This window comes from Cherax quadricarinatus, chromosome 66 (assembly GCF_038502225.1).
Source record: "Cherax quadricarinatus isolate ZL_2023a chromosome 66, ASM3850222v1, whole genome shotgun sequence".
In the NCBI taxonomy this organism is placed as follows: domain Eukaryota; kingdom Metazoa; phylum Arthropoda; class Malacostraca; order Decapoda; family Parastacidae; genus Cherax; species Cherax quadricarinatus.
The window spans coordinates 19,472,984-19,486,051 of NC_091357.1; the positions used below are offsets into that span (position 1 = coordinate 19,472,984).

A 13,068-nucleotide genomic window follows, 5' to 3' on the forward strand; every position below is an offset into this window, starting at 1 on the left:
TACACCTGCTAGCTAGTTACACCTGCTAGCTAGTTACACCTGCTAGCTAGTTACACCTGCTAGCTAGTTACACCTGCTAGCTAGTTACACCTGCTAGCTAGTTACACCTACTAGCTAGTTACACCTGCTAGCTAGTTACACCTGCTAGCTAGTTACACCTGCTAGCTAGTTACACCTGCTAGCTAGTTACACCTGCTAGCTAGTTACACCTGCTAGCTAGTTACACCTGCAAGCTAGTTACACCTGCTAGCTAGTTACACCTGCTAGCTAGTTACACCTGCTAGCTAGTTACACCTGCTAGCTAGTTACACCTGCTAGCTAGTTACACCTGCTAGCTAGTTACACCTGCTAGCTAGTTACACCTGCTAGCTAGTTACACCTGCTAGCTAGTTACACCTGCTAGCTAGTTACACCTGTTAGCTAGTTACACCTGCTAGCTAGTTACACCTGCTAGCTAGTTACACCTGCTAGTCACATCTACTTGCTAGTCAAATCTACTTGCCAGTCACACCTACATGCTAGTTACATCTAGCTAGTTACACCTGCTAGCTAGTTACACCTGCTAGCTAGTTACACCTGCTAGCTAGTTACACCTGCTAGCTAGTTACACCCGCTAGCTAGTTACACCTGCAAGCTAGTTATACCTGCTAGCTAGTTACACCTGCTAGCTAGTTACACCTGCTAGCTAGTTACATCTGCTAGCTAGTCACATCTACTTGCCAGTCACACCTACATGCTAGTTACATCTAGCTAGTTACACCTACTAGCTAGTTGCAACTGCTAGCTAGTTACACCTGCTAGCTAGTTACACCTAGGCAAGCAACAACAAACTACCCTCCCACCAACAGGAAGGTTACAAGCAATATTTAGAAGAAATCACGGTGTCCATAGTTCAGGAAGTAGACCAGTGTTGCCTCACCGCTGAAGGTATACATGGGGGTTAATTTACCTTTGTCTACCTGGAGAGTATTCCATGGATCAACACCCCCGCGGCCTCCCTGTGGATCAAGGCTTGATCAACCAGGCTGTTACTGCTGGCCGCAAGTATTCCAACGGACGAACCACAGCCCGGGTGATCTGGCACCGACTTTATCTGTCCAGCTCCCTCTTGAAGACAACCAGGGGTTTATTGGTAATTCCCCTTATGGCTGGTGGGAGGCTGTTGAACAATCTTGGGCCCCAGACACTTACGGTGTTTTCCCTTAGTGTACCAGTGACGCCCCTACTTTTCACTGGGAGTATATTGCATCGCCTACCAAGTCTTTTACTTTCGTAGGGAGTGATTTCTGTGTACAGGTTAGGGACCAGTCCCTCCAGGATCTTCCAGGTGTAGATTATGATATATCTCTCTCGCCTCCGTTCCAGTGAGTACAAGTCAAGTGCTTCCAGGCGCTCCCAGTACTTGAGGTATTTGATAGAACTTATACGTGCAGTAAAGGTTCTCTATACATTCTCTAGATCTGCAATTTCACCTGCCGTGAATGGGGATGTTAATGTACAGCAGTATTCCAGCCTAGAGAGAACAAGTGATTTGAAAAGGATCATCATTGGTTTGGCATCTCTTGTCTTGAATGTTCTCATTATCCATCCTATCAGTTTCCTAGCAGATGTGATAGTGACATTGGTGTGATCCTTGAAGGTGAGATCCTCAGACATTACTACTCCTAGGTCTTTCACATTACTTTTCCGCTCTATTGTATAATTAGAGTTTGTAGTATACTCAGTTCTAGTTATTATTTCCTCCAGTTGTCCATAACGGAGTAGTTGGAATTTGTCTTCATTGAACATCATATTGTTCTCTGTTGACCATTGGAAAACTTGGTTTATATCTTCTTGGAGGTTAACCGCGTCCTCACTAGATGACACTCTCATGCAGATCCTAGCATCGTCTGCAGGATCTGTCGCGTCCTCACTAGATGACACTCTCATGCAGATCCTAGCATCGTCTGCAGGATCTGTCGCGTCCTCACTAGATGACACTCTCATGCAGATCCTAGCATCGTCTGCAGGATCTGTCGCGTCCTCACTAGATGACACTCTCATGCAGATCCTAGCATCGTCTGCAAAGGATGACACAGTGCTGTGGATTACATCTCTGTCTATGTCTTATATGAGGATGAGGAACAGGATAGGGGCGAGTACTGTGCCTTGTGGAACAGAGTTCTTCACTATGGCAGCTTCCGATATAACTCTCTTTACCACTACTCTTTGTATTCGATTGGTTAGAAAGTTGAAGATCCATCTGCCTACTTTGTCAGCTATCCCTTTAGCACGCATTTTGTGCGCTATTACACCATGATCACTTGTCAAAAGCTATCGCATAGTCTGTGTATATTACATCTGCATTCTGCTTTTCTTCCAGCGCATCCAAGACCATATCATTGTGATCCAGTAATTGTGAGAGGCAGGAGCGACCTGCCCTGAACCCATGTTGACCTGGATTGTACAATGATTGGGAGTCCAGGTAGTTTGCAATCTTGCTTCTTAGCACTCTATTTTATCATTATTTCCTTAACATCAATAACATCAAATGGAGATTGATTACGAAGAACAATATCATTAATAACACACACACACACACACACACACACACACACACACACACACACACACACACACACACATGAAGAGAGTGGACCTAGTAGCGACCAGCGAAGAGGAGGAGCCAGGAGCTGTGGATCGACCCCTGCAACCACAAATAGGAGAGTACACACATATACACACAAACACACATACACAGGTAAAACTTTGTATTTCCCAGTGTGTGTACAAGCTGAGAGAATATTAAAATATTCTTGAATATTCTTGACTGATGTTGTACGGGCGATATGCAGCCTTAATGAACCTGGTGTAGTAGATAGTCTTGTAACCCTGTTAACCCACCAAGGACCAGAGGTTCAGGTCGGTGTTCTTCAGGAACCACATTTAGATCCAGTAAAATTCACTATTTTCAAAAATAATAATAGCAATAATAATAATAATAATAATAATAATAATAATAATAATAATAATAATAATAATAATTATTATTATTATTATTATTATTATTATTATTATTATTATTATTATTATTATTATTATTAGTAGTAGTAGTAGTAGTAGTAGTAGTAGTAGTAGTAGTATTGTTATTATTGTCATTATTATTGTTATTATTATTATTATCATTATTATTATTTATCATTATTATTATCATTACTACTGTTGTTTCTACTATAAATATCGTTATATGTCTTATCTAAATAAATATTTTTATTACAGTGTTGGACCATCTTCAATCAAAAGTCGACAGTAGTGAAACCGAAGTGTGCCCCCACACCCACAGTGTGTCCCCACACCCACAGTGTGCCCCCACACCCACAGTGTGCCCCCACACCCACACTGTGCCCCCACACCCACAGTGTGCCCCCACACCCACAGTGCCCCCACACCCACAGTGTGCCCCCACACCCACAGTGTGCCCCCACACCCACAGTGCGCCCCCACACATCCATTGTGTACTCCACATCCACTGTGGGAAAATTTTACTGAGTGTGGGAAAGCTTACTTGAGCGTGGGAAAACTTACCTGAGTGTGGGAAAACTTACCTGAGTGTGGGAAAACTTACCTGAGTGTGGGAAAACTTACCTGAGTGTGGGAAAACTTACCTGAGTGTGGGAAAACTTACCTGTGTGGGAAAACTTACCTGAGTGTGGGAAAACTTACCTGAGTGTGGGAAAACTTACCCGAGTGTGGGAAAACTTACCTGAGTGTGGGAAAACTTACCCGAGTGTGGGAAAACTTACCCGAGTGTGGGAAAACTTACCCGAGTGTGGGAAAACTTACCTGAGTGTGGGAAAACTTACCTGAGTGTGGGAAAACAGCAAAACCTGACAACATCTCAGCTAAGATTCGCTAAAAACTCGCGATGTGGGTCCTGACTCCACCTCTGCCCACATGCTAGCTGAGGGTGGGCGTGGGAAGGAGACCCGTGGGCGTGAGAACTTAATCTCAACACAGAGATAAACAACATTCGCCATGGGAGAATAGCAGTTACTGTGGGAGGGAGAAGCTGCTAGCGTGGGAGTCAACATTACTTTTATATAGAAGAGAAGAATATTTCAAAGCCGGAAAATGACATAGAAGGCAGTAAGTAGGCCTATGAGAATATCTGGAAGGCTTACATGGCTTTACGCTATGCGTGAGGAGGCAGTCAGGTGTGTGACGGGGCAATCAGGTGCGTGAAGAGGCAATCAGGTGCATGAGGGGGTAATCAGGATCGTAAGAAGATAATCAGGAGCGTGAGAAAATAATCGTGACCCTGGGAAAACAATAAGAAGCGTGGGAAAATAATCATGAGCGTGGGAAAATAATCATGAACGTGGGAAAATAATCAACAGCGTGGGAAAATAATCAAGAGCGTGGGAAAATAATAAGAAGCGTGAGAAAATAATCAGGATCGTGAGGAAACTAATCAGGAAATCAGTTCAAGATGTACGAAGGAGGTACGGCAGCTTGTACGTACCAGAACTCCGTGGAACTGAAGCGAGGACTCCTGAGCCACAACCTGCAGAACAAGACGCAAGGTGAGACACCTGTACACACACCTGTATACACACCTGTACACCTGCCTGGACACACACTGTACACCTTCCTGGACACACATCTGTAGACCTGCCTGGACCCACACTTGTACACACACCTGAAGACCTGCCTGGACACACATCTGTACACCTGCCTGGATACGCACTTGTAAACACACCTGTACACCTGCCTGGACACACACTGTACACCAGCCTGGACACACACTGTACATGGACACACATTTGTACTCCTGCCTGGACCCACACCTGTAGACCTGCCAGGACACACATCTGTGCACCTGCCTGGACACACCTGTACACCTGCCTGGGCACACACCTGTACATCTGCCTGGACACACGCCTGTACACCTGCCTTGACACACACCTGTACACCTGCCTGGACACACATCTGTACACCTGCCAATAAATACACCTGTACACCTGCCTGGACACACACTGTCCACCTGCCTGGACACACACCTGTACACCTGCCTGGACACACACTGTACACCTGCCTGGACACACACATGTACACCTGCCTGGACACACACTGTACACCTGCCTGGACACACACTGTACACCTGCCTGGACACACACATGTACACCTGTCTGGACACACACTGTACACCTGCCTGGACACACACTGTACACCTGCCTGGACACACACTGTACACCTGCCTGGACACACACATGTACACCTGCCTGGACACACACATGTACACCTGCCTGGACACACACGTGTACACCTGCCTGGACACAAACATGTACACCTGCCTGGACACACACATGTACACCTGCCTGGACACACACATGTACACCTGCCTGGACACACACCTGTACACCTGCCTGGACACACACTGTACACCTGCCTGGACACACACTGTACACCTGCCTGGACACACACCTGTACACCTGCCTGGACACACACTGTACACCTGCCTGGACACACACATGTACACCTGCCTGGACACACACGTGTACACCTGCCTGGACACAAACATGTACACCTGCCTGGACACACACATGTACACCTGCCTGGACACACACATGTACACCTGCCTGGACACACACATGTACACCTGCCTGGACACACACTGTACACCTGCCTGGACACACACTGTACACCTGCCTGGACACACACCTGTACACCTGTCTGGACACAAACCTGTACACCTGCCTGGACACACACATGTACACCTGCCTGGACACACACTGTACACCTGTCTGGACACACACCTGTACACCTGCCTGGACACACACATGTTAACATTAACAAATGTCACGTATTAACATTAAACAAATATTAAATTCAATAAAAGGTCAATTTATTATTATTATTATTGTTATTATTATTATTGTTAATTATTCTTGTTATTGTTGTTAATTATTATTATTATTATTATTATTATTATTATTACTGTTATTATTATTATTATTATTATCGCTTGATCAGTGAGACTGTTGGTGCTAGCTGGAGAACTGTCTGTCACGAAGAGAGGAGAACTTTTTTAACCTTGTTAAACTTGTTGTTAGTCTCCCGGGCCCACCACACCACAAGCTTACCACCCATGTACATACACACGTACACACACACGTACACACACACACACACTCACACACACACACACACACACACACACACACACACACACACACACCTACATATACATACACATGTACACGCAAAGGTTCTAACGTTCTGAACGTCGTATCGTTCTGAACGTACTAACGTTCTGATTGGTTGATTTCTCAGGTCTGGCACTAGGGGGCGGGTCAGCCATGATGACGTCACCGATCAACATAAAAAGTGAAGAGATGGTGGCACCTGATTGGTCAGCCTGCACCTACAGGTTAGTCAGCCTGCACCTGATTGGTCAGCCTGCATCTGACTGGTCAGCCTGTAATTACAGGTCAGCTGGGGTGTGCTTATTTTGTTATCCCTCTCCCTCTTCCATCTACCGTATGTCAATCTATCTCTGTCTATCTATCTACACATGTCTATTGACAGTGTAAAAGTCCTGAGATCACCAGACCTTCAGTCTGTGTGCTAAACCTGTACGAGCCATACAACACCCGAGGAAAGGCAGGCAATCAGGATCGATCCATGGAAGGGGAAGAGAGATCCAATTCCTCGAATCAAAATTCCCTCACCAACACGGAGGACCCTTCCTCGAGGTGATAAAATTACTGCTCATTAATATATATATATATATATATATATATATATATATATATATATATATATATATATATATATATACTAATCTCAGGCCAAAGGAGACTCGAACCTACGAACCTTGGAACAAGGTACGCGGTGCTCTACCGCTGTACCACACTGGTCCAACACCTTGTCGCCCAGCTAACGCTAGACGTTTTGGTCCAAGCCAGTCAGCCTTCAGGTAGGTGACTTTCAGCTTGTCATCTCATCACCTGAGTACATCGACCCACAAGAGATTTTTACAGTGTTTACAGTTTGCAGAACGGTCGATGTACTCAGGTGATGAGATGACAAGCTGAAAGTCACCTACCTGAAGGCTGACTGGCTTGGACCAAAACGTCTAGCGTTAGCTGGGCGACAAGGTGTTGGACCAGTGTGGTACAGCGGTAGAGCACCGCGTACCTTGTTCCAAGGTTCGAGTCTCCTTCGACCTGAGATTAGCGTATATATATATATATATATATATATATATATATATATATATATATATATATATATATATATATATATATATATATATATATATATATATATATATATATATATACACGTGTGTGTCTGAGAGATAGTGTACCACATGAAGGATTATATAAAAGTTGAGGCCTTTCGTTATACACCATCATCAGATGCTATTGTATATAATTAATTAGGATCTAGTGTTAGGAAATATCAAAGAATTTAGAAAGAGTTGGGTACTATAGATACTTTGATACCATAAGATACTTTGATACCATAGATACCTGGGTACCACCGGTGAAAGATATCCCCTTGTATTACGTACGTTCCTCCGGCAGGTTCCCCGGGCTGGCCAGCTGCGCCGCGGGGGGCATGGACCCCCTGAAGGCCGTCACCTCAATGGGGGTCCGAGGAGGTGGGGCAGACGATGCCAAGATGGGCAACTACCCGTCCTCCCTCCTGCCCCACCTCAGGACCCACTCTCACCCTGGCACTAACGACCACTCACTCGTTTTATCGTCTGGCGGAGTCTCAGCCGTAGCTGTGAGTGGTAGTGACCTACCCACCGCTGCCACCACTCCTGACGGCAGAGATACTCCCCACGACCACAAACCTTCAGGTACGTCTCACATACATCTTTAAACCTTCATATACATATATATGCAAAACAACCACCGGTGGGGGGGGGGGTTGAATGATAGTTTTAGGCCTTTCGTGTTGCAATCAACACCATCAGAAGCTTGCAATATAGCAGAAAAGAGGAGGAGGTCCAAGCAAATGCGATCATAGGAAGCACCTTTGCGTCAGCAAAGGTGCTTCCAGCAACATGACTCACGAAATCGTAATGACACGATTGCAAACAAACCATACCACGGGCGGGGATAGAACCCGCGATCAGAGAGTCTCAAAACTCCAGACCGTCGCGCTAGGCACTGGACCAGCTAGTCACAATCTTATTGTGGCTAGCTGGTCCAGTGGCTAACGCGACGGTCAGGAGTTTTGAGACTCTCTGATCGCGGGTTCTATCCCCGCCCTTGGTATGGTTTGTGCTTCCAGTGACTGGAACTGCGAGGACATTACCAGGTTCACGGGGCAATCTCACCTTACTCTTTCCTATATTCACTTTTAATTTTCTTCTTTTATACGCCCTACCAAACTCATCAACTAACCTCTGCAACTTTTCTTCAGAATCTCCCAAAAGCACAGTGTCATCAGCAAAGAGCAACTGTGACAACTCCCACTTTGTGTTAGATTCTTTATCTTTCAGCCCCACACCTCTTGCCAACACCCCAGCATTCACTTCTCTTACAACCCCATCTATAAATATATTAAACAACCACGGTGACATCACACATCCTTGTCTAAGGCCTACTTTTACTGGGAAATAATTTCCCTCTTTCCTACATACTCTAACTTGAGCCTCACTATCCTCGTAAAAACTCTTCACTGTTTTCAGTAACCTACCTCCTACACCATACACCTGCAACATCTGCCACATTGCCCCTCTATCCACCTTGTCATACGCCTTTTCCAAATCCATAAATGCCACAAAAACCTCTTTACCGTATGTCTATCTATCTCTGTCTATCTATCTACATACGTCTATTGACAGTGTAAAAGTCCTGAGATCACCAGACCTTCAGTCAGTGTGCTAAACCTGTACGAGCCATACAACACTGCTCACCCATATGTTTCACTGTAAACACTTGATCTAGACCACACCCCCTACCCTTTCTAAAGCCTCCTTGTTCATCAATAATAATAATAATAATAATAATAATAATAATAATAATAATGTTATATTACTTTTATCGTTATTATTGATTTTATTATTGCTGTTATTATTATTATTTATTATTATTATTATTATTATTATTATTATTATTATTATTATTATTATTATTATAATACTTTCACTTCATGCCAAAATCTCTTAGAACTTGTCTAAGAGATATTTAACGAAGTAATGGGGGCCAGTCGTTAAGTGATGGGGCAAACCATTAACTAAGAGGGTGGTTAATGGCGCACACTTTGGTCTAATGGCCACACCTGGTTCCATCAACACTAATAATCCTGAACACTAATCACGAACCCCGATAATCAATAATCCCTTAAATCCAGCCTATTAACTGAACTCTAACAAGCAATGAGCTGTCAGGTAATTAGAGAGCCAAGGTCTCCCGTAACTCGATCACTAGCGCTCTCAGTTCACATACTGAGGTCCTCGGTTTGATCCCCGGTACGGGTGGAAATATTAGGACGTGTTTCCTTAAGACACCTACTGACCATGTTCACCTAGCAGTAAGTAGGTACCTGGGTGTTAGCGGACTGGTGTAGGTCGGATCCTGGAGACAAAACTGACCTAATTTACGGGAACTGCTCTGCATAACAATGTATAAGTTGTATCATGTAACTAGAAATAGAGATATTATTATTATTATTATTATTATTATTATTATTATTATTATGGTTAGCATTTAGTAGGTAAGTTTTTATCTAGGTATTATCGGCCACTTCCCCCATTCCTTCCCCCTCCCTCCCTCTCTCCCCCTTTATCTCTCTCTTCCCCCACCCCCCTCGCTTTCCTTATCCTTCCCTTTCTCCCTCTCTTCCACTCCCTTCGAGTGGGAATCTTGACCGTCCCCCAGTAGCACTATCGAGTCCTGCTGACTGCGATCTTTGCATTTACTCGCCCTGAGGAGCTGGATGAGATTTTAGCATTATAATCAGTGACAAACACGTAACAATATGTACTAAACATGTATCTCTCACACCTCATGTACTGTATATGCCATCTTTATATCAACAATGTATCTCGCGTCTAATATATATATATATATATATATATATATATATATATATATATATATATATATATATATATATATATATATATATATATATATATATATATATATATATATATATATATATTAGCCCGTGTGCGTGAGGCTCTACGACAGCCACCTGCGCTGTAGATAAGGTTAAATGGTGTGGATTATGGCACGGGGTGGCACCCACACCCTATATTGTTTTATCAAAACAACACTGGTTCATCTCCCGCCAATTAATTCTCGAACACTGCTGGTGGCAACACTCATCAACGTCATCGATGTTCGACTTTTATCAATTCGCTTCTCGGCTGACTTCGTACGCTATTATTTTCTTAAACTAACTCCCTTGCGAGTGACGTAAAGACTCTTCCAACAGGTTATGTCAAGAGATGGGCTGGAATGTGGGTGTCTGTGGGTGAAGTGTAATGATAAAAGAGGTAGTATGTTGGTAAGAGGAAGCAGAAGCCAGAAGTCGACGGTGTGGACGAGTTGGTGGTAGTAATCCCGGGTAAATTCATCCTAGACATGAGCCAACCATAATGCCACCCACACCAGTAATTTAGTGGCGCGTAAATTTGGCGACACCTTTTCGGATGACCGATTTATAGATCATTGCTGTGCGTCTCAGGTTATATTTTATGATAGGGTCGTCTCCTGCCTTTGATTATGAGAGGGAAAACGGGCAGAATTATCGGCTGAAGGAGGAGGATGTGTCAGAAGCTAAAATAAATGACGTAGAGCCGGAGGAAGAGGAGAAGAAAATCAGGAATGATAGTGGAGACAGCGGCGACCACTGCCCCTTAACCACCACCACAACCCCACCTTCCCCTTAAATCACCCCCTAACACACAATTTCATAAGAGAATATACACACAAAAAAAAGGTCTTTGGAAAATTAAGATAGATGGAGGGTAGGTGGGAGAGGAGGGATACTCTCGTTGTAGTGTGGCAGCTGCACCCTGGTCGTTTAACCTCCCCCGCTCGTTAATTGACTCAACTAACTAATGGAATAATCTGTCAAACATCTTAATTGAAAAAGATAGCGATGACCACACGGCGCAGGGGGATATATTAAGAGAACTGAGGTGAGACACATACACACACTAAATATCTTATATTAGCATTTAAAATACAAAGTTTGGTTGATTTGACGTATGTATTTTGTATTAAATACTGAGTGTATGAGAGAGAAGAAAGTATTATGTATGGGAGGTGTATAGTTGATTTTTTTCTATATATACAGTTGCTGGTACATTGACAACACACACACACACACACACACACACACACACACACACACACACACACACACACACACACACACATAAACACACACACATACACACACACACACACACACACACACACACACACACACACACACACACACACACACACACACACACACACACACACATACATACATACACACATACACAACAGCGACCAGCGAAGAGGTGGGGCCAGGAGCTATGAATCGACCCTTGCAACCACAAATAGGTGAGTACACACACGAATCATTACAGCTCTAAAGAGGCGAGGATAAACAGACACGGAACAACAAACCGCAGTGAGTTTCATTAACACTATGAGACCATAGTAGAAAGTTGGTATGATATACAACCCTTCACCTAACAGCAGGAGACCGAGAGAGAAAGCAGTGGTGGACATCACAGCAGAAGCAGCAAGGAGTGAGCACAGGGCTAACAGATTGGAAGAACTAGGTCACACACGGGGAATTTGAAAAAAAAAAATAGGCCTAAGTCGATGGTGGGGGTCAGGAAAAACTATATGTCCGCGGACTGCAGTTATGTTGTGCACCAGGTATTCCCACTGTGTAACTATCACAGTTCCCACTGTATCAACATCAGTGGTCCAAGACTATTCATCTTACCAGAGGATATCAGAAACACTGCTGGAATGAGTGACGAACTCTTGAAGAGGGAACTGGACAAGTATTCTCACCAAGCCTGGTCACAGACCGGGCCGCGGGGGCGCTGACCCCCGAAACCCCCTCCAGGTATAGGCGCCATATCAACCAGGCTGTGATGGATATGTAGTTCTGTGGACCACCAGCAGCAACAGCCTGGTTGACCAGGAAAACACCTAACGAGCATGGCCCATGGCCGGGCTCCGAGAGCATATAGCTCTCAGTACTCATCAAAGATTCAAGACGGAAGGAAAGTCAGCAAATAAGAAGTTGGAATACCTGGCTGGAGAAGCAAACCAGGTCAGTATAAGATTCAATTCAAGTTTATTCTTTATAAGGGTTACAATGTGGGGGTTACAAGTTTTGGGTATTGTGTGGTTTACATGTTATAAAATACTAATTACAGAGGGGGCCACTAGGACACCTAGCATGGCTAGGCATTTCGAGCAGACTTAGATTAATTCTTAACATTAAATCCTTACAGATTATAGTATTAAGGCTAAGTGACTACATCATAATTTGTGAGTTTAGTAATGTGAATGCTTTTGTTTTGGCACAAAACAAAGTGTCTATATTTGAGTATCATAGGCAAACTTATGACTAGTTAGGATTTATTATTTTAAGATTAAGATTAGTATTTCTGTGTTTATAGTCAGTGGGTGAGTGAGTGTAATTGTGAACCACCAGGTGGTTACCATGTAGTTAGTTGTAGATAGTGTAAACAGTATAGGAGGAGAGACAAGAGCAGTGAAGTCAGAAGATCAAGCAGCAACGAGGCTGCGAGGATGAGGAGAGAGACAGAGAGAGACAATTTGAGGATGACACAGCAGGTAAACTCACGTCTGAATCAAAACTGCTTCACAGCCGCAATAGAAGAAAGACAACAGTGAAGATCAGTGATTCAACTGATGAAGGAAGGAGACGTCGTGACAAAATGACAAGGAACTTTGTGAGGTGTTCATCAGATGTTTTAATTAAGTAAGTCAGTTTATTCAGGTATACACAAATACAGTTACATAGATTATCATACATAGCAGCATATGTGTAGAGAACCTGGGATAACACAAAAAA

At 43.8% G+C, this 13,068-nt stretch overlaps 1 protein-coding gene across 2 annotated transcripts in view; it reads left to right on the forward strand.

Moving 5' to 3' along the window:
• The first annotated feature begins 3,275 nt into the window (after positions 1-3,275).
• Positions 3,276-13,068, forward strand: part of Ets65A (DNA-binding protein D-ETS-3) — a 399,621-nt gene continuing 389,828 nt past the window's right edge. Inside the window, exons 1-3 of one of the 2 annotated variants that reach the window (XM_070099176.1) lie at positions 3,276-4,562; positions 6,313-6,409; positions 7,572-7,852. In XM_070099176.1, the coding sequence (XP_069955277.1) occupies positions 4,469-4,562; positions 6,313-6,409; positions 7,572-7,852 (472 nt within the window). In that variant the 5' untranslated portion in view covers positions 3,276-4,468. Of the gene's footprint in view, positions 4,563-6,312; positions 6,410-7,571; positions 7,853-13,068 lie in introns of those variants that run through there. The other variant, XM_070099175.1, reaches the window with a different exon arrangement.